The 25,081-nt window shown below is 35.9% G+C and overlaps 2 protein-coding genes across 22 annotated transcripts in view; one reads left to right on the forward strand and one right to left on the reverse strand.

Moving 5' to 3' along the window:
• sm (heterogeneous nuclear ribonucleoprotein L) overlaps positions 1-13,860 on the forward strand; it is a 369,904-nt gene extending 356,044 nt beyond the window's left edge. For all 21 annotated transcript variants that reach the window (XM_069507183.1, XM_069507198.1, XM_069507201.1 and 18 more), the window contains 5 exons: positions 89-239; positions 596-714; positions 1,320-1,408; positions 1,884-2,037; positions 7,882-13,860. In XM_069507183.1, the coding sequence (XP_069363284.1) occupies positions 89-239; positions 596-714; positions 1,320-1,408; positions 1,884-2,037; positions 7,882-7,885 (517 nt within the window). In that variant the 3' untranslated portion in view covers positions 7,886-13,860. The remainder of the gene's footprint in view (positions 1-88; positions 240-595; positions 715-1,319; positions 1,409-1,883; positions 2,038-7,881) is intronic.
• Positions 13,861-14,914: 1,054 nt separating this feature from the next.
• LOC117993946 (zinc finger protein 543-like) overlaps positions 14,915-25,081 on the reverse strand; it is a 31,290-nt gene continuing 21,123 nt past the window's right edge. The window contains exons 19-25 of the mRNA XM_069507279.1: positions 23,668-23,808; positions 21,874-21,936; positions 20,972-21,004; positions 20,296-20,347; positions 18,697-18,753; positions 17,854-17,909; positions 14,915-16,671 (exon numbers count right to left, since the gene is read on the reverse strand). Of these exons, the coding sequence (XP_069363380.1) occupies positions 16,597-16,671; positions 17,854-17,909; positions 18,697-18,753; positions 20,296-20,347; positions 20,972-21,004; positions 21,874-21,936; positions 23,668-23,808 (477 nt within the window). The 3' untranslated portion in view covers positions 14,915-16,596. The remainder of the gene's footprint in view (positions 16,672-17,853; positions 17,910-18,696; positions 18,754-20,295; positions 20,348-20,971; positions 21,005-21,873; positions 21,937-23,667; positions 23,809-25,081) is intronic.

A 25,081-nucleotide genomic window follows, 5' to 3' on the forward strand; every position in this document is an offset into this window, starting at 1 on the left:
CCGTTCTGTACTTTAAACTCAGTCAGTCAGTCAGTCAGTCACCTTTTCCTTTTACCTATATATTTAGATTATACTTTTTGGTTTCCAGATTCTCAAAACAGGCGTACTTATCGGAAGTGATGAACCCCTATCCCCTCCCAGACAAGAGTCCCTCGTTCAAAGATTACGTCGGCAACAAGAACAATCGGTTCCTCACGCCCGCTTCCATACACAAGAACCGGATACAGCCTCCTTCAAAGGTAAGAGATCTTTCTTCTTTTCTTTTCTTTCTTAACCCTTTAGATAGAGACAGAGCTAGGTAACAAGTAGGGACTTGACGAAGACTACGTCAGAAATAAGAACAACCGCTTCCTCTATACTCAGGAACACTAAACCGCTGGACGGCGGCGGCGTAAGACCGTGGCGTGTGGAAGTCCATGCAAGAGACCTATATCCAGCATTGACGTCTATTGGTTCATGATGATGATTATAAAGATTGAATCACGACAAATGCTAACAACTCCCAATATTGATTTTTAAAAAAATCTTAGGTTATTACATTCTTGCAGCGGATTTTGATCTCCTCCCCTATTTATAGTAATTGTGTTTTTCCCAGGTGTTGCACTTCTTCAACACCCCTCCAGACGTATCAGACGAGCAGCTGCTGCAGGTGTTCCAGGACTACGGCGTCACTCCGCCGCACACCATCTCCAAGTTCCCGCTCAAGAGTGAGAGGTGAGGACTATTCCACAGTACCAGTGAGGGAACTCTCGGTTTGATCCTGAATCGACGATATGTCAAATATTAGGCTATGGTGACGTAAAATCAAAGCAAAATAGGGCGGGCTATTTTAGGGCTACCTACGTCAAATGTACTAACATTTGACGTCTGCCAGTGACGTCGTAGCCTCGAGGTTTTGTTAGAAGTTCCCTAACTGTCGTGAACTGTACCAGTATCATGTCTCAGGATGTTCCGGAACTTGCATCCTAGAGAATTCCGGGAATTTCCTGAATTTCTAGACTGCTTTTAAATAGGGGTTTTTTTTCAAGATACGCATGCATAACAGAACAGTCATGCTTAGTGGAAAGAAATTGTCAGGTCTAGGTTGGATCACGCTTGTCTAGAAGATGCTACACCTTAGAGATTTGTTCGTAGATTTTTTTATCGTTTGACATTCAGACGGAACGAATTGATTTTTTTAATAAGAATTTTCCAAATTTTCATCAGGATTTTCCAAGTTTTCTTCACTATTTTTGATAAATTGTTTTATTGCTACAATTTTACCCGAGGCTTTTAAGACATCTCGGTTTTGTATAATTAGTGGTGAAAATAATTTTCAGGTCATCGTCGGGTCTGATGGAGTTCCAGAACATATCGCAGTCCGTGATGGCCATCATGGCGTGTAATCACGCCACCATACAGCACCCAGGTACCATCTTATTTTCCCGACTGCGGCGAATCAATCCTAAGGGAGGTTTATGTTTTTAGATAAAAAAAACAAACTTCGTACAGTCAGTTGAAGAATAATGGTGATAATTACCTACGAGGTTTTTAAGAAAATGACGTCCTTTTTTTTTTGTTCTGTACCCGAAAGATACCAGTGGGACCCTATTAGCAAGCCTCCGCTGTCCGTCTGTCCGTATGTATGTCAGTGGGATGTACCTCGTAAACCGCAGTAGGTAGAGAGTTGAAATTTTCACAGAATGCCGCTATAACAACAAATAATGAAAATTTCAAAACATTTTTTATGTGAAAATAAAAAGTTTTATTTCTCATACGATGGTACAGAATCCTTTGTGTGCAAAATGCAAATACGACTGACAGTTGGCAGATTTTTTATATGTTGATAAATTTTTCAGTTTCTTTTTTACCAAATATGAATGTGTCACTTGTAATATTTCCAGGCGCGAAGTTCCCGTTCGTAATGAAGCTGTGCTTCTCGTCGTCGCGGCAGATCGGCCAGGGCAAGGGGCCCGCGCCGCCCAAGCCGCCCCACCAGCCGAACCAGACCCCCGACCAGAGGCCCGGCCAGAACAACGGCCTCGAGCACGACTACTAGTAAGAGATCATCTTAAGCTAGCCACTGATACTGCGGTGTAGTACAAGCCACGGAGGTTGGAAATGTGGGGTACTGTTTAGTATAAGAGCGCGAGATGAGAAAGAGACAAATGATTCTATTTTTTATGGGACAGAGAGAAAGTCGTCTTAATTTAGACCCAGTTATCAACAATTGCTGTACCTATTATCCGCGGAAAAAAGTTAGTTTAGGGCTCTCTCTGTTACGGAATCCCATACAAATGACAGAGAGAAAAATCTCAGTGGGCGTTAACCATTTTGATTGACCCACCAATCATAAACATGTTTTCAAAAAACATTCAGAATCCAATTCGAAGACATAGTTTCGTTTATGATTGGGTGGTGACTCAAAATGGTTAAAAAATATTTAAAAGTCTTATTTTTTAAATGTTTACGATATGTTGCAAACAAAACATCTGACTGACGCTAGAGGTCAACGAACGTTGCGTAAGTAGGCCACTCGGAGAGTTGCGTAAGTAGGTGGGGACCCCAGTTTTTCACGCTATACATTGCGGGTTTGAAAAATACTAAATCACTAAAACTACAAAATGAGGCAAATGGTTATTGGTATTGGATTGTGTTTAGGTAGTATAACAATAACGCTGTTTTTGCTAGCGTTCTGGTTACAGCCTGTATAAAATGCCCTGCCACTGGAATCTAAATATATAAAAGGAAAGGGTGACTGACTGACTGACTGATCTATCAACGCACAGCTCAAACTACTGGACGGATCGTGCTGAAATTTGGCATGCAGATAGCTATTATGACGTAGGCATCCGCTAAGAAAGGATTTTTGAAAATTCTACTCTTGAGGGGGTGAAATAGGGGCTCGAAATTTTGTGTAGTCCACGCGGACGAAGTCGCGAGCATAAGCTAGTATCCGATAAAAATGTGTGTCCGACAAACGACAAGTGGGAACGGGGCGGTTACGGCGGTTACGCACTCATCCGATCCGACTCCGTGAAAATACGTTCCTTTTTGTTTTGTATGGGAGCTTATGACATATGTCTTAGATAATCGCTGATAATCGCTGATAATCTTAGATATTCTCACGGATGACGGATAGAACTCGGATGACTGAACTGCAGTGCGTAATCGCCGTTAGGGGTTACTTCCGAGATGCGTGCTAGATCCGCCTCGCGCATTACGTCTTTTGAAATGTACCTTAAAATGAGTTTTCCGAAATTCCAACCTTCGTGGCTACAGATGTATTGTAAGAGATGTTAGTTTTTAATTGTGTAAAAAATATATAAATACATATTCAACTATCTTTATGTATTACGCACTGGATGTGTCGTTCCGAATGAAAATCGTGTCTATGGAGTGTAAATTAGTATAATGCATACATTTTGAGATCTCACTCGCCATTTTAGATTATACTAGCTTATGCTCGCGACTTCGTCCGCGTGGACTACAAAATCAAAACCCTATTTCACCCCCTTAGGAGTTGAATTTTCAAAAATCCTTTCTTAGCGGATGCCTACGTCATAATAGCTATCTGCATGCCAAATTTCAGCCCGATCCGTCCTGTAGTTTGAGCTGTGCGTTGATAGATCAGTCAGTCAGTCAGTCAGTCATTCAGTCAGTCACCTTTTCCTTTTTTTTTAGATTATATGACATCTGACATGTCAAAAACACGTTTCATCTTTATAAAATCGTGCTTTAGACATGACAGTTGACACAGGGCTAAAATGGCGAGTGAGATCTCAAAATGTACGCGCTATATATCAAGTTGTTAGGAAAAGCGAGTTGCAACCATGAATTATATACTTATGTATAGAACACTCCTAATACCTACTTGAAGTAAATTCCTACTTATCGCTATCTCACTTCGAGTAACAAATTAGAGCGAGAGATCGGACCCCGGTGGTGTCCACTGTCCGACCTCTCGCTCTTACTCGGTGGTCGAACTAGGATAGCGATAAGTAGGAATTAAGTAATAGGAGTGCCTGACCCACCTTTACTATAAATTCATGACCCATCTAGTGTATAGTACATAGTAGGTCGTTGTACATATTATATTATATGTATATTTCAAAATGCAAAGTGTTGAAAAAGACATGTGTGCGTTGTAAATTGTGTAGACGTTGTCGGACCAATGTTAAGTCGATTCGGTATTATTTTTTGAATTTGGCTATATTTAAGCCTATACTGGTCGCAATATCTCGCTGCACGCGAAGCAATAAAACGTATTTTGTTGTTTGCTTCGCCACAAAAGACGTCATATTGCCCCGCGTGCAACAAGATTTTGCGACTAGTATAAGATGTGTTTAGTTACCAGCTTGCTTTAACACTCGATGATACATGAAAAGTCAGTTTTATCCGGTTTCGGAACGATACCGTTCGGTTTCGGTACAGTTCGGTAGGTATCGGTACGAAGTCAAAATGTGGATATAGGGCACATTATTTCCATACTAATATTATAAATGTGAAAGTGTGTCTTTCTGTCTGTCTGCTAGCTTTTCATGGTTAACAGTTCAACCGATTTTGTTGAAATTTGGTACAGAGTTAACTTACATCCCGAGGACGGAACGGAGGATACTTTTTATGACGGAAAATCAAAGAGTTCGCACGGGATTTTTAAAAAACTAATTCCACGCGAATGAAGTCGCGGGCATCATCTAGTTATTTATAAATAAATAAGCCATTTATTTCTATTTATTTTTATTTATCGTGTAAAATGTCGAAAAATACGTCTATAATCTAATCTGTAGTACGGAACCCTCAGTGCGCGAGTCTGACTCGCACTTGGCCGGTTTTCACTAAGCATGAGTGTCTTCAAGCGCAAGCCTAGTTATCTAGTAATAAAAAAGATGAATTCACAAGCAACACGCTATATTAAGTAAAATCTAACAATTTAGAATTTTCGTAACGGTATTGTACCGAAACCGAACCGTACCGTGAAATAAGTATGTAGTTCGAAGGTATACTTATCCGATATTCTTTTAATGTAGTCAATTGCTGGTTAACTATATTGCACAAACTGTATGTAGTTAAAACGTATGTATAGTGATTTTATAATTATTTAAATGTCTTAATATGAAACATATTATGTATTATTATAATTGTATTTAAGTTATATTCTGCCGTTTTTCTCTATACATATTAAAACAATAGTATATTCATAATAATTTGTACAGTAGCTGTTTGCCGGCCTAATAAAAAAGTAATAGTATTAAATTTCAAAATTGCAAAAGCTATACGATACGTGCGGTACAGTTTCGGACGGCAGAATTTTTTTTCGACAAAATTTTAATTGTACGGACTACAAAAACCGTTTTTGATTCATAAGGGAAACATTTTAGCGGTACGAATGCTGTACCGAATACTGTACCGTTAATAATAACGTTATTAATATAACCGTTAATAATAATACGTATTACTATGGGTAGTTCAAGTATATCGCAAGAAGGAAACTTTTTTCTTCAGTATTTTCAAAAACAGATAAAAAGCTTAATAAATACTGTTTAAAATAATTATTTTTCTCATAAAATGAAAAAAAATGTTTGTATTTTACTTGAATGTTTCCTAAGTCCCATATAATTAAAGGCATAATAATGTCCACATTAAAATACACTTCTATTACTCACTTAATTTCACTTGAAAATAATTATTACTTATAAAATTTTTGGTCGACTTTAGACTGCAGTGTTTTATGAATGCGTTTTTTAAAAATATGACTTTAAAAAAAAATATTCCATATATTTTAAAACCTTACAGTAGGGACCATAGAGGCTATCGAACTGTTATGTTTGCTTGAAAAATTCGTATTATTTTTTTAAAATTTAACTGAATCTAATTGAGTTTACATCGTCTAAAGACGCAAGTCTATTGTAATTCTTAAAAAAGATATGCTTTCGCACAGTATAAAAAGTTAAATTTTATTTTAAAATTTTGTTTTTAAAAATTGTTATAAAAATTTATTTTTTCGCGAATTTTTTACAGGCAAACATAAAAGGCGCCTTTTTTGACAAAGTAACCACACTCTCACTTGAAAAAGCAAACAACAGTTTTAACCATATTATATTATATTCTTATATAAACTGTACACTTTCCGAAATTAAATACTAAGTATATTTTTGTTTATAATATAAAATAAAAATTAAACCAAATGACGCTAGAAAAATATACCTACATTTTTATGCATAGTTTCATTTTTGCTTTAAGCTTGATTTTATTTTGTGTAGTATTACACACTATTAAAGCCAAAAACATTAGCCAAAAAGTGTTAGATTAACATATTTAAATGTTTGAAATATGTATTTAAAAAATAAAATTATTTTTGAACGAAAATTAATTTTTTTTTCGCTTATAGAAAAAGTTGATGTATAATCTCGTTAAAAGTCAAGAAAATATAATAACAAAAAAGTTTTACATTATTATTTATATATAGGAGTTAAACTAAATTGGCGCACTAGTTCTGAGGTCTCAAAATAAGTAGTTAGTTAGTTTTTTAATTGTTACCAACACATACATAGGTAGATAAGTTTTGATTCTAAAATCTTTTGATATACATTTATTTAATAGAAAATGCCTTTAGATTTTAAAATAATATAAAATATTTTTCACAAAATACTAAAGGGTTTTTTGTTCTAAATTGCGTATTTTTCCTGTGGTCCATATTTTGTAAGAAGTAAAAAAAATAAAAAATAAACAAAAAAATTGATGGAAAATCCGGATGACAGCTTTTTTTACTATTATTACTTAATGGACTAACATGGCCTAGGATTATCGCAAATTTTTTTTTCATTAAATAAGTAAATCCAGTGCTTTTAAAAATAAATGTGAATGACATATCTGATTGGAAAGAAACCATAACACTTATTGTTGACTGCAACGTCAATTTTCTATTCTAAATCTAAATAATTAATTAGTAAGATGTAAAATAATCATGTGCAGTCGGGCGCAAATGTCGTATATTTTTAACGAAAGGCAATGTGTTTAATTGCTTTTAAAATAGGCTTAATGAATTTTAGATTTGTACTTAAAATGCTGAATAAATTATTGTATTAAAAATCGAAATAGACATTTTGAGCTCGACTGCACATTCTGTATTCGCTTGACCTGTTTGTGAAAAATGTCAATTGTATTTTATTTTTTTGGCGTAGGTATATTAGAAAATTATATAAATCGTTCGAAATACACTCAAAAAATATGTAGTATCTCAATTATAACTGTCATTTTTTTGCTAAACATTTAGACATTTTAATAAATCTTTACAAAAAGTACTTTTAAAAATAGATGTAAGTTTTGAGGGTAGATGTGTAAAGTTATATAATTTTTTTGTTTGTATTTTGAACGATATTTTTTTTGTCTACCGCCAGTATTTTGTTCTTTCTGCGTGTACTGTGGTAAAAATTAGTCACTTACCTACATATCAAAAAGACAAATAAAGAGTTAGTGAGTTACGAGTATTAATAAACGTATTTTATGTCTATTTTATGTTATTCTTTTTTGTTCTTTTGACGTTTCTCTGTTGGTTTTTTTCGTTTCACTTTTAATCATTTTCTATTTCTGCCCCCACTTGTGATATTTTATTACAAACATTAACTTTATACTTAACATTTAAATGCGATACTGGACGAAAAAATATTGAGGTTCTAACTGAAAAAATATATCTGGAAATAAAATTCCTTCGTTTTTTAACACATTTATTTTTTTCGATTTTTACACATTGATTTGACATGAAAATTGATGTTCGTTAATATGGCAATATTAATTTTGCAACTCGTCAGAGTGACACTGACGGTACCTCAAACACATTTTTCGGCTGCGATCGTGCTGTGTCAATACATGCAAACTTACATGAACGTATTTGCTTTCTAGCTAACGGCGATCTGGCGGGGCACACACAAACACACATATCAAGACGGACGGCAACACATAGACACACACAGGCACACCACTACGAGTGCGGGGATGGGGGGAAAGACGGCATTGCCATTGCTAAAAGAAAAAGCCCAAAAAAAATACTTTATAAAATAAATATATAGGTACATACATTTTTTCCGGCACCACAATTACAGTAACACCCCTGAATGTACGGTAATTTTTCCCCGCAATGGCAAAATTTCTATAATTCCTTGAGTTTATTACATGCAAACTTTTCTTGAGGTAAAATCTCGTTATTTAAAAATCTATTAATGTGGTAATTCTTTAAATATTATTTGTACAATACTCTAAGGTAATAATTGGCTGCATCTTTTTTTTTTTATTACATATTTACTGAACAATGTATTAATATTTTGAGGTTTTTGAGTAACAAAATATTCAGTAAAAAATAAGTGTCGATTCTTTTAAAAACAACGAAAAATCGTTTTCTTTTTTAAAGTCTAAATGTATCGATTCGTAAATTCTCAAGAAAAGTTTGTTTGATAGTACTTTTATAATTTGTGATCTTTTTCACTCATATAAAGACATTATCAGGTAGATTTTTTATTTAATATAATATTAGACACAATAACAATTCTCAAGTATAACACGATTATATTTCCATATTTTTTCTTTTTCACTTTTTTAAATTTTGTTTTTAGTTTTCTATTGGACTTACCAAGTCCAATGCGGAGCGCATTTTTGATTTTTGGTTTATTTTGGCGGGCGGCTTAGAATTTATAAGCATTATTCCCATATTTCAGTTAATTAATTTAGGTAATGGGGCCGATTCTCTAGTACACAATCTCTAAACTAAACTAAATTAACAGATCTAAATCTAATGCTATCCTTTTCGTCAAGCAACATTATGAAAGGGATAGCAATAGATTTAGACGTGCAATTTTAGTTTAGTTTAGAGATTGTGTACAATGGAATTAGCCACAATATTTAGTTATTAGTTTCTTATCATTCTATTTCGGTGCCGTTTTCAAACTCGTAATGTAATTTATATTTTTGCGAACCTAAATTTAGTTCGTTTGTTTTTTAATATTTTAAATCAAATTTTTATATAAATCAACTTAAATGGTCAATAAAGACACGACGTCAAATTTACTCTCTGATGAAATATTATATTATTTTGGCGATCGAAAAATGGGGTTTTTGTTTAAATTCGAGTTTAGAAAGCGGCACATTAAAAAAATTATCTATATCCCATTTTTAGTGACGGATAAAATTAATTGGTAGTTTTAATTAATTAATTAATTAAATAAAATTAGTTTTGCGAATACGAGTGTACGCAAGGATGCGAAAATAGGTGTAGATTTTTTATCTTGAAATTTTTATTTGAATTTGAATTATTTTTTGCATGCCTGATTCGGTTGTACGGTTACAAACGGCAGTTGTGAATTTGTACAAGAGAATAAAGTAACAGTGGTTTATGGAGGTAGATGATTTTAAGTTTTATTTTTTTCGTTTGAACTCTTTTATGATAGGCCCCATGCTTTCGAGTGTGCATGTTTTTCCGCATCTGCATGTGTTTCGTGACATTGGCGTGAACTGTTGGAGACGTCTTATTGGGAAAAATCTAACGGAATTATGCGAGCGCAAAAAACTTCGCTACAATGTGCCATGTGTGGAACAAGAGGCGGAGAAATATTGCGCGTGCGTTTTTTCGCTTACAACATTCCGCTAGATTAATCCGAGACTTATAGGTACGTAATATTTTCTTTTCCGAATTATTATGGATTACTTGCTTATTTTTAGCAGCCATAGCAACAAGGGGTTTTAATGAATTGAGTATTGAATTATTAATTTGAAGAATGAAGTGAATTATAATTGCATATTTTCAGAACTGTAGATAAATGAATTAATAGGGTTCAAAATGTACAATAATTTTATTTATTTCACGAGATTAAACGGATGTGGCGGCAAAAAATTAAACAAAGAAATTCTGAAAATTCTATCAATAATATTTCTTTAGCGAATGTAATGATTCAGCTTAACAATAGTGGAGCAAGTCGTTTCTAAATACATACATACCATCATACGATCATTTTAATATATATTGGTATAAATTCTACTATACACAAAACTTTAATTACTTAGACTAAAATTAATAAAGACTAAAATAAAAAAGCGGTGTGCTTTGCGTGGATGCCGTTAATTTGATTTTTAGTTCTGACAATTAAAATACTAAGACCCGATTTACAGTTTCAGAATTCGTTTTGACAGTTTTTGTATTGAAAATCTATTATAATGGCAAAATTCGTCAGGTAAAATTTATTAAGCGATTGGAAAATTGATAGTACTAAATTTATCTCGCTATTTTATGTTCTTGCACACAATTAATAGCAATAGTTAGTTCTTTAACTAGTTAACTGGATAATATATTTTTGACTATTACCATGGCTGAATTTTCAAAAATTAAATAAAAATACTACGTAGGACCAAACTTAAATCCTTGGTCTGTGTAGTATTGTTTTTTTCGAAATTTTATAGAAATTCTTGCTTTTTCGGCAATAACTAAAAAAATATTGTTTTGCACTTAACGGCTTTTTAGTTAAACGACGGCAGATTTGTCTTGTCAGTTTAGTTTTGTGTACAGTAAAATTGTACCTTTATCCATTTTTAAGAACCAAAATATGTAATTATAAGATAAATAGAGTTTAGCGTCTTCTTTAGGCTAGTAGTAAGTGTCATTGCGATGTCAATTATATTCGACTAGTGGAAAAAATATGACAGTAAACAGATTTTCTATAAATTTTTCTTAAAAACGATAATAAAAGTAAAACTTGACGATTCGATTTAAATGTAAGTTTTGAATAACGCCTGGCTGCACAATATTTCATTGAGTACGTTCAGATTCTGCAGGTTTTTTTTGGTATAAAAATGTTTTGTATTTATTTATAGAACCTGCACATATGCAGGGTCTTTGTTCGAACTAATAGTTTTATTACTGAGATCCACTTTAAAATGTTGGGGGCTTTAACGTAAAAAATAAATGTCAGCAAAATTCACTGACCAATTTAACATTTTTGATCAGTTAAAGTTTTCATTTTAATTTTTCGTCGTATTCTTTAATTTGGCAATTAACTTTTTTTTATTACAATTAAAGATAACCTGCAAAATTTTGAGCCGTTACTTACTGGTTTTATAGAATTAGGTGGATACACGGATACTATGAATACTGCTGTATTTTTCGTTATTATTATACTATAGAATAGATGTGTGGTGTAAACTTTGTGGCAGCACGTCTGTATAACTGTTTATGATGTGACACTCAATTCTACCATACAGTCGAAATTTACACTCTAGTTCGAAGAGATTGCTAACAATGAAACCGTATTTGAAGTAAGAAAATATATTTCAAGATTTTTACTAAACCTAGTCAACCTAGAAATATTTTTATTTTGTTAGCGATTTCAAAAAAAAAGTGATCTTACCTCGTCATGAAATTCCCAATAGTAAATATTTTGATTAGAAATATGTAGTTAATATTTGATTTGATATGTCAATTGTTTCCATATCGTAAACAGTGTTATAGTCGGCACAAAATTAATTAAATAAAAAAACAGTAATAGTACTAAAAATAGCTGATCTAAAAAATCCATTGTTATCAGAATAATAGATGCATATCTTTTTCTCTAGGAAATATTTTCAAATAAATGAAAAAAATAAATGTTTTAGCATTAGGACTTCGATGTCGTGATAGCTTGACTATGTTTTTATGTTATGGAACGAGAAATTGATATGTTTTATTTGGTTTCCAGTAGGTGGTATATGTTTTTTGTAATTAGAATGATACAAAAATGTTGTATGAGATATTGTGAAAATTTAACTAAAAATGACACAGTGCTGTCAAATTCCTATATCCTTTTTTAGCAGTATTTATTGTAAAATTAAATTAATAATGGTATTAATGCCTTAATTTAGATAGAAGACATGATATCACCGTTTGTAAAATTAATTGAATACAATTAATTCTCAGTGACAATTTAATGCATCCATTAATTTTGAAGAATGCACTAAATTCTTCCGAAAATTATGCATTCAATTAGAGTTTGTATAAACGATGATTCAGAGATTTTACAACATTTACTACTAAACCGCCTACGCCCGACATATTATATACAAATGACCGAAATCACGCTCAAATATACTTGTAATATGATATTCACTACATAACATGTATGGTAGGGGCTACTGTGAGTTACGCAAAGTTTTATGTTAGCGGCTGCGTAAATTATTTGTATGTCAAATTGTAGTTCGAAACCGTTAAGAGTGCTATATTTTTGCGTTAAAAATATACTAGGCACCGGCTTCGTTCAAGTGGATTTTTTGTGAATCGGTGATGGGGTGGAATTTCCAAAAAAAAAACTTGAAATGTATTTCATGTATATAACTTGAAAAATGACGGAGTACCATATAAACTTTCATACCCTAATTAACGGCCCTTGAGCGGTGTGATTTCCGAAAATCCTTTCTCAATGAGCGTAAAGTTATAAAAAGACCTTTTTTCCAAAACTGCAAAACCCAACCTCAGCGGTTTAGGTTTAGATCAGTCAGTTCAAGGACAAGTCTTTTCATACCAATGTACCTATAGATTACGCAGTTGCTAACGAGTGAACATTTACAAAACTCATAGTAGGTATCTATTGAGTTACACATACATAGCACGAAACCATGCCTAAGATACTCGGCGATACATAACAAAAGGCACTCTAGCATTTTACATAATATTTTATTAAGAGTAATGTAACAATTATTTTCTATTTTTAGTTTGTCTTTTATTTCTAGACATTGCATTGGTAGTAGGTACTTGTAGTTACATGGTAAAACATTAAATACATGTCAACACAAACAAACTTCTTTCATTTAACACTACCATTTTTAGTACATACCTACTTGAATTCGGTAGTTTGAGTAAATTATTCAAAAGTAGTTCAATTGCTAGAGAATTAATTCGATTAGTCTTGAATTAATTTCCATTAAAATTCAATTATTTGAATTAAATTGTAAAAGTGTAATAGCAATGTTTTGAAAAAACTTCCGAATTCAATATTCAACACAAATAAGACAATACGGTCTTTACCTGAAACCCTTTACAATATGAAAAAAAAAAACTTTGAATTTGATTTGTTTAAAAAGTGAAGTTACATATTATATTTACCTACACTTTTTACGTAAAATGTCTACATTGAAAATTGATATTTTTATTCAAGTTAAAATTCAAAGTTATTTTGGTCTGACATAATATTTTCTGGTACTACCCTAGTATAAAAAGAGAGTGCAATCTCTTGAATATCCAGAACAGCGCTACGATTTAGTTTATGTAAACTTATGACAAAAAAGGCACTGAAACTTCGGTAAGTACATTATTCCAAATATTACTTATCAAGTACATATACATAGTTAGTATATATAGTACTTGTATGTACAGCAGTATCATGCGTTTCATTTAAAAATCACATTTCAACTCATATATTCAATTTTAACTCATTGCCAAATGCAACAGTGTGGTATCTATGTAGGTACATTCTAATTTACATTCACAAAAAAATTACTTACATCTTTGCTACGATGTGCCATTATTAATATAATTGCTCAAATATATATTTATTATATTTACAAAAATTATTAAAAAGTAATTTAATAATTTTATATTATGTAATGATTGTATCTTACAAAGAGGCAAATTTTTCGCACCAAGAAGTTCATAAAATGTATAGAAAAGTTAACGTTGGAAAAAGAAGTACATTTTATGATTATGTTGAAAAATGTAAATAGTTTATTTACGTTAATAAAGAAATGATTTCGTTTTATTTTATTGTAAAGTCTATGTAATTAATACAATATATTTTAATGTTAGGAGGAAGCACTTAAGTCGCGAAAACAAATGTAAATTGTATAGAAATAAACAATGTTTTTGATTGAGTTGTAGTTTTTTTTTTAATTAATCACTAGGTAGCAGGTCCCCTTATTTATGAATGCGAAAGTGTTTGTTTTTTGATTTATTGGTTTGTCCTTCAATCACGTCGCAACGGAATAACGGATTGACGTGTTTTTTTTTCATGGATCTACTTAAATACCTGGAGAGTGAATTAGGCTATTTTTTATCCTTTTTTTCTGTTATTATAAACATAATAAAGTGAAGTTGTTGCTATTTTTTATTTATTTATATGTGTGCAAACCGGGCCACTTGGGCGAAGTGAATTTGTTTATCCCTTGTTCTACTCTACTATAATAAGTCAATGGTTGAGACCGACGACACATATGTAGATATGAGTGACAGAGACAAAGCTCTACGAAGCCGAAATCTTTTTTTAAAGGTCGGTAGGAACGGCATTCCGAACCAGTGGTAAATTAAACCTGACTATTCATAAGCACTTTTAAAAAGTTTACATGAATAAAAAAACATTCTATTCTATTCTATTCTATTCGATGTAGTCTGACTAGTGTTATGGAAAATCCACACGCTATCATCTACTTGCGAAATCGCCAATTTGAGGATTAGGTTAGACCAACTGAAAAATCGGTTAGGTGCGAGTCGGACTTGCCCCCTTCGTGGTTCCGTACCAACGTACAAGAAATACTGTTTATTTAGTCACTGCGGCCATTTTTAAATTATTAGGTACTAGATAATGCCTGCGACTTCGTTGCATGGATTGAAGTTTTTTAAAATCCCGTAGGAACTCTTTAATTTTCCGGGATAAAACCATAATTGTCCTATCCCGGGATGTAAGCTAACTCTGTAGCAAATTTCATCATAATCGGTTAAACTGTTAGGCCGTGAAAAGCTAGCAGACAGACACACTTTCACATTTATAATATTAGTATGGATTAGTTATAGCGGCAATAGAAATAAATATACCAACCCTCTAACCATTACGGTCCACGAGGAATAGCCCACTGACGGACGGACGGACGGACAGCGGAGGCAGTAATAGGCCTTCGGGTATGGAGTCTTAAATGGTAATAAAATAACAAGTTCTGTAGGAAAACTGCCATACAGGCTTTATTGGTGCTAATAAAATTGAAAACTTAAAATTAATACTAATTTATACAAAAAAAATATATATATACAGGACCATGTAACCAGAACGCTAGCAAAAACTTAGCGTTATTGTTATACTATCTAAACAAAATCCAATACCAATAACCATTTGCCTCATTTTGTAGTTTTAGTGATTTAGTATTTTTCAAACCCGCAATGTATAGCATGCAAAACTCGGGTCAATGCCCCGCCTACGACGCGACGTGGCAATGACTCCGAGTGGTCTACTTACGGAACGTTCGTTGACCTCTAGCATCAGTCAGATGTTTTATTTTACAAAACATTTTTTTTAATATATTTTTTCGCGTTTGTAGTACCATATCAGTAATCATCAGTACTTTCACCTATCTTCGTTTTTGCCAGCGTTCTGGTTATACCCGTATACCTACTTATAGAAATATACACATTTCCAATTTCATGTTTGGCGCTACTACGCTACGTTGATGGGAAACGCCGTTGATAAACGCGTTTTGGGCCTAATATCGGCATTCCCCCTTTTTTTAAACAAAAGATTATTAGCCATGTTAAATGACTAATATTCCCCTTTCCTCTCCAATTAAGCGTCAGGCTTGTGCTAGGAGAAGGTACGACAATAGTGCAACGGGCGGAGTTTGAACCGTCGACCTTTCGGTTTTCAGTCCACTCCTATACCGGTTGAGCTATTGAGGCTCAAAAGCCTTAAGGCCCTTTAAACACTATGCTCAAGACTAACGCGGTGTCCTGCGTGAACGACGAATACTACGCGACGCGACGAACGCGATCAACTCAACGGCATACCGTGCTTACCGTGTAACGGCATTACGTCGCGTCGTCGTGTCGCGTCGTATTCGTCGCTCACGCAGGACACCGCGTAAGTCCCGCAAATTGCAATTGCGGTGGAACCATGTCTCATTAATGACGTTATTTTGACGTCAGCCGAAATAAAAATATACCATCAGCTCGAAAGTTTATTCTAGTGTTGACGTTACTAAAATGGCGGGCACTCGCATTAGCAATTTGCGCGACTTATAATCACGAGGTTTGGCAGTTTTAAATGGATATAAGAAAAAGATGCGCATACTTTAAGCTCTAAAATTTAGTTACGATCATAATCATAATAAATTAATATTCACATAAACGTAATACATTTCGAAGCTGTGATAGCCTAGTGGTTAGGACGTCCGCCTTCTAGTCGGAGGTCGGGGGTTCGATCCCGGGCACCTCTAACTTTTCGGAGTTATGTGCGTTTAAAGTAATTAAATATCACTTGCTTTAACGGTGAAGGAAAACATCGTGAGGAAACCTGCATGCCTGAGAGATCTTCATAATGTTCTCAAAGGTGTGTCTGCCAATCCGCACTAAGCCAGCGTGGTAGACTATGACCAAAAACCCTACTCATTCTGAGAGGAGACCCGTGCTCTGTAGTGGAACATGTAGATCATGATGATGATGAATATTTACGATATTTTTGTATTTAATGATAAAGTATAGCCTTTAATTTTAATCCCACGATTTTGCCCAGCAGTGGACATGGATACAGCGCTTAGGGCATTACATTAGGGGTAAATTACACTTGTATTCGACTTGATTAATGTCCCACGATTTTGCCCAGCGGTGGACTGAGTATGCCAAGTCCACTAAGTGTTGATGGCCACCCACCCACTACTGCCGTCGGGGAGGGTGATTGGCACTAACCGGAACTGGGGGCTTGACTGTAAATAAAAAAATATTACATGTCTTTTTTAAATTCAAATACAAGTTAGCCCTTGACTGCAATCTCACCTGGTGGTAAGTGATGTTAAAGTCTAAGATGGAAACGGGCTATACCTATTCATGTTCACGAGATACAGCCCGCTGACTGACTGACAGACAGACAGATAGACGGACGGACAGCGGAGGCTTTGTAATCTCATCACTCATCCGATCCGAATCCGTGAAAATACGGATATAAAAATATCTACGTCATCCATACTTCCATACTTAATATTATAAATGCGAAAATGTGTCTGTCTGTCCGTCTGCTAGCTTTTCACGGCTCAACCGTTCAACCGATTTTGACGAAATATGGTACAGAGATAGCTTACATCCCGGGAAAGGACATACTCATTATATGTATTTATATTTTTCATATATTATGCATATAATTATTTATTATAAGTATTATTATTGTATATAAGTTGATTTGGGTATTTATTATAAGATATTTATGTAGTTTATTAGATTCTAGTACCGTAGACCTATTCCACTTCTTGATACGCCTTACTCACAACCCTGAATGGGATGCTGGAAGAAATCTCTGTTTAGAGATAAGCATTTCCAATGTAACTTAATTTATTATTACTTTGTAACTACAATTTTGGTACATGAAAAATAAAAATAAATAAATAATCCCGGAAAATTGAAGAGTTCCCGCAGGATTTTTAAAAAGCTAAATCCACGCGGACGAAGTCGCGGGCATCGTCTAGTATGTCATAAAGCTACCATACAAATAGTTATATGACATCTTCGGAACGTATTTTGGCGGACTCGTGAATGAGCGCGTAACCGCCCTTAAACTCGTTCTCAGCCAAGCTTGTGTATTAAATCCTGTCTATGACCTGCGCATAACTTCAGATTGGACTACTTGTTTAGCGCGCAATTTTATGAATCCAATTTTATACATAAAACTAGCTTATGCTCGCGACTTCGTCCGCGTGGACTACACAAATTTCGAAGCCCTATTTCACCCCCTTAGGGCTTGAATTTTCAAAAATCCTTTCTTAGCGGATGCCTACGTTATAATAGCTATCTGCATGCCAATTTTCAGCCCGATCCGTCCAGTAGTTTGAGCTGATAGATCAGTCAGTCAGTCACTCACCTTTTCCTTTTACATATTTAAAATATTGTTTTCTCACCTGTTGGTCCTCGAGGGAGTTTTCGCCTAGGGGGTCCATATCACCCTCCACATTATCTGTCGACAAATACAAGGGGAAAATTAATAGAATACAAGCTGATGCCCGCGACTTCGTCCGCGTGGATTTTCATTTTTCAAGATCCGGGGGGAGCTCTTTGATTTTCCGGGATTAAAAAGTAGCCTATGTCACTCTCCAGATCTTTATATAGATAAAGAATTGGCTATAGACCCAAGCAAAAAATCACGTCAATCCGTTGCACCTTTGCGACGTGATTGAAGGACAAACAAAAATAAGGGTACTGATTCTATTGACTTTTAAACGATTGTGCTCTCTTCTAAACAAAGTTTAACTAACGCAACCGTATTGAATATTGAAATATCCGTATTGAATATGAATTTTGGCTAATAATGGTATCCGTATTGAATATGAATTTTGGAAACCAACTATATTTAGTCAGTTAAGAAAAACACGTGATATTTTAAGAGAAAGAAAATAATTTTGTCGTCTACTTTAGTCACGTGATCGTAAACGACTGTGATTGGCCGAATGGTTGATGACGTCAACTGCTTGTAAAGTCGTAGTTTCAACAGTAGCCGACAATCAAAGTTTACGAACAGGTGACGTCACGATGACGTACGAGGCGCCATATTGTCAGGAACGCCACAAGGTCTATAGCCAAGCGCCAGTCTATACATTAAAAAAAAATTAAATTAGATTTTTTTTTTTTTTTTTAACATATATCTTTATTTGCAAAAAAGGTTTGACACATAAGACTTTGACCACTGGCTCCCAAAGAAGTATAAACTGTGTCACGGTGTCGTCAAAATTATAATAATTACTTACGTAAAGTCAATAGTGTAGAATCTTCACTCGCTTGCACTAAACTTATAGTTGTTTTTTCTGAAATTAACAAATAATGATACATGTATTACACCTTTTTTTTTTATTCAGATACAAATTAGCCCTTGACTGCAATCTCACCTGGTGGTAAGTGACGATCAGTGGCGTGCACAGGGTTTGAAGCCAGGGTAGGCATTAGTTAGGTAGGAACCTGTTTACTGGCAGGTCTTAATGAAAATATGCATTGAGCTTAGAACTGGGGTAAGCAGTGAATTTATGCCTCTATGACCTGCACGCTACTGGTGACGATGCAGTCTAAGATGGAAGCGGGCTAACCTGGAAGTTTTAACTAAGCCAGTTTTTAATAAACCCATGCCCCTTTGGTTTCTACACGGCATCGTACCGGAACGCTAAATCGCTTGGCGGCACGGCTTTGCCGGTAGGGTGGTAACTAGCCACAGCCGAAGCGTCCCACCAGACCAGACCAGAAATTTAGAAATTATAAAATTCCAAATCCCTGCCAGGAATCGAACCCGGGGCTTTCCACTAATAAGACCACAGCACTTACCACTGCGTCAGGGAGGTCGTCAAAGGTGACTTGACTAATAAACTGTTTGTCGGTTCATCAGTTCCCTCATAGTTGCGAAACTACTCAATAGATTTTTGTGAGTTTTCTCCACGCGACTATGTGACGTCATGACAAAACCAATATGGCGGATCATCATCGTCATCATCATCAACCGATAGATGTCCACAGCTGGACATAGGTCTCTTGTAGGGACTTGCACACGCCACGATCTTGCGCCGCCTGAATCCAGCGGCTCTCTGCGACTCGTCTGATGTCGTCCGTCCACCAAGTGGCTGGCTTTTCCTGCATGTTTAACAGTGGGAGGGCGGGCGGCGCATATCGCATGCTACATATTGCACCATACAGATTTGTCTGTTTCAGCGGCTTATAGCAAATTAAGCTTTTGGTGTCTTGTATACAGGATGTAACCAGAACGCTAGCAAAAACTTAGCGTTATTGTTATACTACCTTTTTTTATTTTTTTTTATTCAGATACAAGTTAGCCCTTGACTGCAATCTCACCTGGAGGTAAGTGATGATGCAGTCTAAAATGATAGCGGGCTAACCTGGAAGGGGTATGGCAGTTTTTATTAAACCCATACCCCTTTGGTTTCTACACGGCATCGTACCGGAACGCTAAATCGCTTGGCGGCACGGCTTTGCCGGTAGGGTGGTAACTAGCCACGGCCGAAGCCTCCCACCAGACGAAAAACACAATCCAATACCAATAACCATTTGCCTCATTTTGTAGTTATAGTGATTTAGTATTTTTCAAACCCGCAATGCGTGCAAAACTCGGGTCAATGCTCCCGCCTACGACGCGGCATTGACTCCGAGTGCCCCACTTACGAAACGTTCGTTGACCTCTAGCGTCAGTCGGATGTTTTATTTGCAATATATCGTGAAATTTTACAAAAATTTTTTAAATATATTTTCGGGTTTTTTCTTGTGGTATCATATCAGTAATCATCAGTACTCTGTCTTCGTTTTTGCCAGCGTTCTGGTTACACCCTGTATAACTACAAAATACATACCGTTTTTCTCATCAGATCCTAACGCTTCAGACTCTTCGGAAGTCGCAAATATCTGAAAAAAAATCAGATTTCGAGAAATCGGTCAAGTGCGTGTCGAAATCGCACACGAAGGGTTCCGTACCATCGTTCAAGAAGTAATCCATACTAATATTAGAAACTAGCTGATGCCCGCGACTTCGTCCCCGTGGAATTAGGTTTTTAAAAATCCCGTGGGAACTTTCCTTTTCCGGGATAAAAAGTCTATGTCAAATGTCACTCTCCAGGTCTTTATCTATACCTATGCAAAAACTCACGTCGATCCGTTGCTCCGTTGCGACGTGATTGAAGGACAAACCAAAAACAAACACACTTTCGCATTTATAATAAGTGTACTGAGATGAGAAAGTGTGTGTGTGTGTGTGTGTGTGTGTGTGTGTGTGTGTATGTGTGTGTGTGTGTGTTTGTGTGTGTTTGTGTGTGTGTCAAAGAGTTCCCATGGGAATCTTAAAGTTCGTTTAACCGATTTATATAAAATTTGGTACAGAGATAGTTTGCACCCCGGAAATTGACATAAACAACTTTTCATCCCGGAAAATCAAAGAGCTCCCATGGGATTTTTAGAAACCTAGATCCACGCGGATGAAGTCGCGGGATCATCTAGTAATAAATAACATAATAAATATCTAATAGTACTTACAGGTAATTTGTTTGTCTTACTCTCAACGACCAACTGGGAAAATAAAAAACGCATTTTTGATTTAAAAAAAATACAACTGTGGCCCTACCGCGGTTGTTTGACAGCTACAATGTCACGATCGCAATCATCTCTGATTGGTTAATGCTCGCTCACTATTGGCCACAATGCATTGTTGCAACAAGAATCGCACAAATTCAGCCAATCAGAACAATTGAGATTGTAATAATGATTGATGCAGGTTTTAGACAATCGCCCTACAGCAGTAGCGTGCAGGTCATTGAGGCATAAATACACTGCTTACCCCAGTTGTAAGCTCAATGCATATTTTTCATTAACACAGCTGCCAGTGAACAGTTTTCTACCTAACTAATGCCTACCCTGGCTTCAAACCCTGTGCACGCCACTGCCCTACAGGTATCGTAGAACAGTGCAGATTTTTATTATTTATTTATTTATTCAACACCTAATATCTAGCATTACAAGAAATTGTTCTAATTCGCTACACTAAGCCTTAGATTAAGTATCTAAATCTAATTAATATATTAAATTAAAAAATTAATATATTAATAGATAGTGAGTGTGCGAGAGAGAAAGAATTCGACGGGCGCGTGAATTATTATCCGTTACAATATAAGTATATCTACCCGATCGGGATATTATGTACTAGTAATCATCATCATCATCAACCGATAGACGTCCACTGCTGGACATAGGTCTCTTGTAGGGACTTCCACTCGTCACGGTCATGCGCCGCCTGAATAGTAATAGTAAATTTACTTTATTGTGAAAACTTTACTGGCTTACTGATTGTCTAGAGTAAGGCTACAATTATGTAAAATGTTTAGCTGTTGGTTTTCTAAATGAAAAAAAAAATTAAAAAAAAATTAAAAAAAAATACATACAACTTTTTCACCCACTTCAGTGACCCTCGGATGATTCACTACGATCGATTCCGCTAAGTGACCCTGGAAACAAAAAAAATAATCTGTACATATAAGAAAGTCCTGACTGACTGACTGACTTATATGTCAACGCACAGCCTAAACCGCTGGTCCTAGAGACATGTTTGGAGGGTGTGTTCCTTGTAAAGAGTAGATACCCGCTAAGAAAGGATTTTTCGAAATTCCACCCCTAAGTGGGTTTTCTGGTCGCCTCTCGGCCGGCGAGTCCCACATACCTCCCTCCAGTTGGCAGGCTGGTTGGGTAGCTGGTTGCCTATCACGAGGGGGGGGGGGGGAGTTATTCATCTTATGCCTAAGGTACAACCAAACTTAAAATTAATGGTTAGTAGACAATAATGGGTAGCTGGCTGCCTAAAACCAGGGGGGGGGGGGAGATTATTCATCTTATGCCTAAGGTACAACCAAACTTAAAATTAATGGTTAGTAGACAATAATGGGTAGCTGGCTGCCTAAAACCAGGGGGGGGGGAGATTATTCATCTTATGCCTAAGGTACAAACAAACTTAAAATTAATGGTTAGTCGACAATAGACAATAATGGGTAGCTGGCTGCCTATCACGAGGGGGGGGGGGGGGGGGGGGGGAGTTATTCATCTTATGCCTAAGGTGCAACCAAACTTAAAATTAATGGTTAGTAGACAATAAGAAGTAGAACAACAACTTGGCACAAGATGAAATGTCCCCAGCTCAGCATTAATGCTGCAGGTTTTAAGAATAAAACCTGAGCGCTGGTATTCTGCCGTGGCCGGGACCAACAAGAGTGACGTGCACGAGCTTAACAGTCTTCACCAACATCTGTGATTGACTGGATTAGTTCGATTCGATACTCCTGCGCTCCGCCTCTGGAAGGTGCGAAAGTCATTTGTGGGAATGAGTGTAATATCTATATATATAAAAGGAAAAGGTGACTGACTGACTGACTGACTGACTGACTGACTGATCTATCAACGCACAGCCCAAACTACTGGACGGATCGGGCTGAAATTTGGCATGCAGATAGCTATTATGACGTAGGCATCCGCTAAGAAAGGATTTTTGAAAATACAACTCCTAAGGTATATAGAGGTTTGAAATTTTGTAGTCCACGCGGACGAAGTCGCGAGCATAAGCTAGTATTTTATATGAAGCTAGTATTTTATAATAAAATTCCACAAGCAATTTTAGACTTGCCTTTACACAAGTTTAAAAAATGTGTTAAAAGTATGCTCCTAAAAAAAGCATATTATACAGTCGCAGACTATGTAAACGATAAAAAAGCTTGGATTTGACTCGCTCCAGCAATGCACGGGGCTGCAATGGCCTGTATAGTACGGTATAATAACATTGTAATTTGAAAAATTAAAAAGAGCAACCGCCGAGTTTCTTGCTGGTTCTTCTCGGTAGGAACGGCATTCCGAACCAGTGGTAAATTAAAACTACCTGACTATTCATAAGCACTTTTAAAAAGTTTACATGAATAAAAAAACATTCTATTCAATTTTTTTTTTTTTTTTTTAATTTTTTTTTTTTTTTAAAGAATATTAGCCATGTTAAATGACTAATATCCTTCTTTCCTCTCCAACTAAGCGTCAAGCTTGTGCTAGGAGTAGGTACGACAATAGTGCAACGGGCGGGGTTTGAACCGTCGACCTTTCGGTTTTCAGTCCACTCCTCTACCCGTTGAGCTATTGAGGCTTATCGGGTAGAGGAGTGGAGCTATTCTATTCTATTCTATTGAAAAGTGTTAGCAACTCACGCTAGTGTTCATGTGATGGTAGAGCAGCTGTTTCCGCATATATCCGGCTCCGCAAACGACGCACTCGTACGGCTTGCGGGCGCTGTGGACGTAGCGGTGCGTGTTGCGGTTGTCGCGCGAGTTGAACGCCTTTCCGCACACCTGCAAAAGTTCCGCACACAAAAAATTAAAAAAAATTGTTAATCTAAATATATAAAACGAAAAGGCGACTGACTGACTGACTGACTGACTGACTGATCTATCAACGCACAGCTCAAACTACTGGACGGATCGGGCTGAAATTTGGCATGCAGATAGCTATTATGACGTAGGCATCCGCTAAGAAAGCATTTTTGAAAATTCAACCCCTAAGGGGGTGAAACAGGGGTTCAAAATTTGTGTAGTCCACACGGACGAAGTCGCGAGCATAAGCTAGTCTAAATATATAAAAGGAAAAGGTGACTGACTGACTGACTGATCTATCAACGCACAGCTCAAACTACTGGACGGATCGGGCTGAAATTTGGCATGCAGATAGCTATTATGACGTAGGCATCCGCTAAGAAACGATTTTTGAAAATTCAACTCCTAAGGGGGGTGAAATAGGGGTTTGAAATTTGTGTAGTCCACGCGGACGAAGTCGCGAGCATAAGCTAGTTAATTAAATAAAAAATCTAATGATGTTGGGTCACTATTATATACAATTAGATGATGCCTGCGACTTCGTCCGCGTCGATTTAGGTTTTTAAAAATCCCATGAGAACTCTTTAATTTATAGCCTCAATAGCTCAACCGGTAAAGGACTGAAAACCGAAAGGTCGACGGTTCAAACCCCGCCCGTTGCACTATTGTCGTACCTACTCCTAGCACAAGCGTGACACTTATTTGGAGAGGAAAGGGGAATATTAGTCATTTAACATGGCTAATATTCTTTAAAAAAAAAAAAAAAACCCGGAATAAAAAGTAGCCTATAGTATCTGTAGTGAGCCGGCAATGGGTTGATCATCCATTCTAATATTATAAATGCGAAAGTGCGTCTTGTTTGTCTGTCTGCTAGCCAACAGTTCAATCGATTTTGATGAAATTTGATACAGAGTTAGCTTGCATCCCGGGGAAGGACATAAGCCCGGAAAATTGAAGAGTTCCCATGGGATTTTCTAAAAACCTAATAATAGTGACCCAACATCATTGGATTTTTTATTTAACTAGCTAATGCCCGCGACTTCGTCCGCGTGGACTACAAAATTTCAAAACCCTATTTCAACCCCTTAGGGATTGAATTTTAAAAAATCCTTTCTTAGCGGATGCCTACGTCATAATAGCTCTCTGCAAGCCAAATTTCAGCCCGATCCGTCCAGTAGTTTGAGCTGTGCGTTGATCAGATCAGTCAGTCAGTCAGTCAGTCACCTTTTCCTTTTATACATTTAGATAGATT

Source organism: Maniola hyperantus, chromosome 25 (genome assembly GCF_902806685.2).
Source record: "Maniola hyperantus chromosome 25, iAphHyp1.2, whole genome shotgun sequence".
Taxonomy (NCBI): Eukaryota; Metazoa; Arthropoda; class Insecta; order Lepidoptera; family Nymphalidae; genus Maniola; species Maniola hyperantus.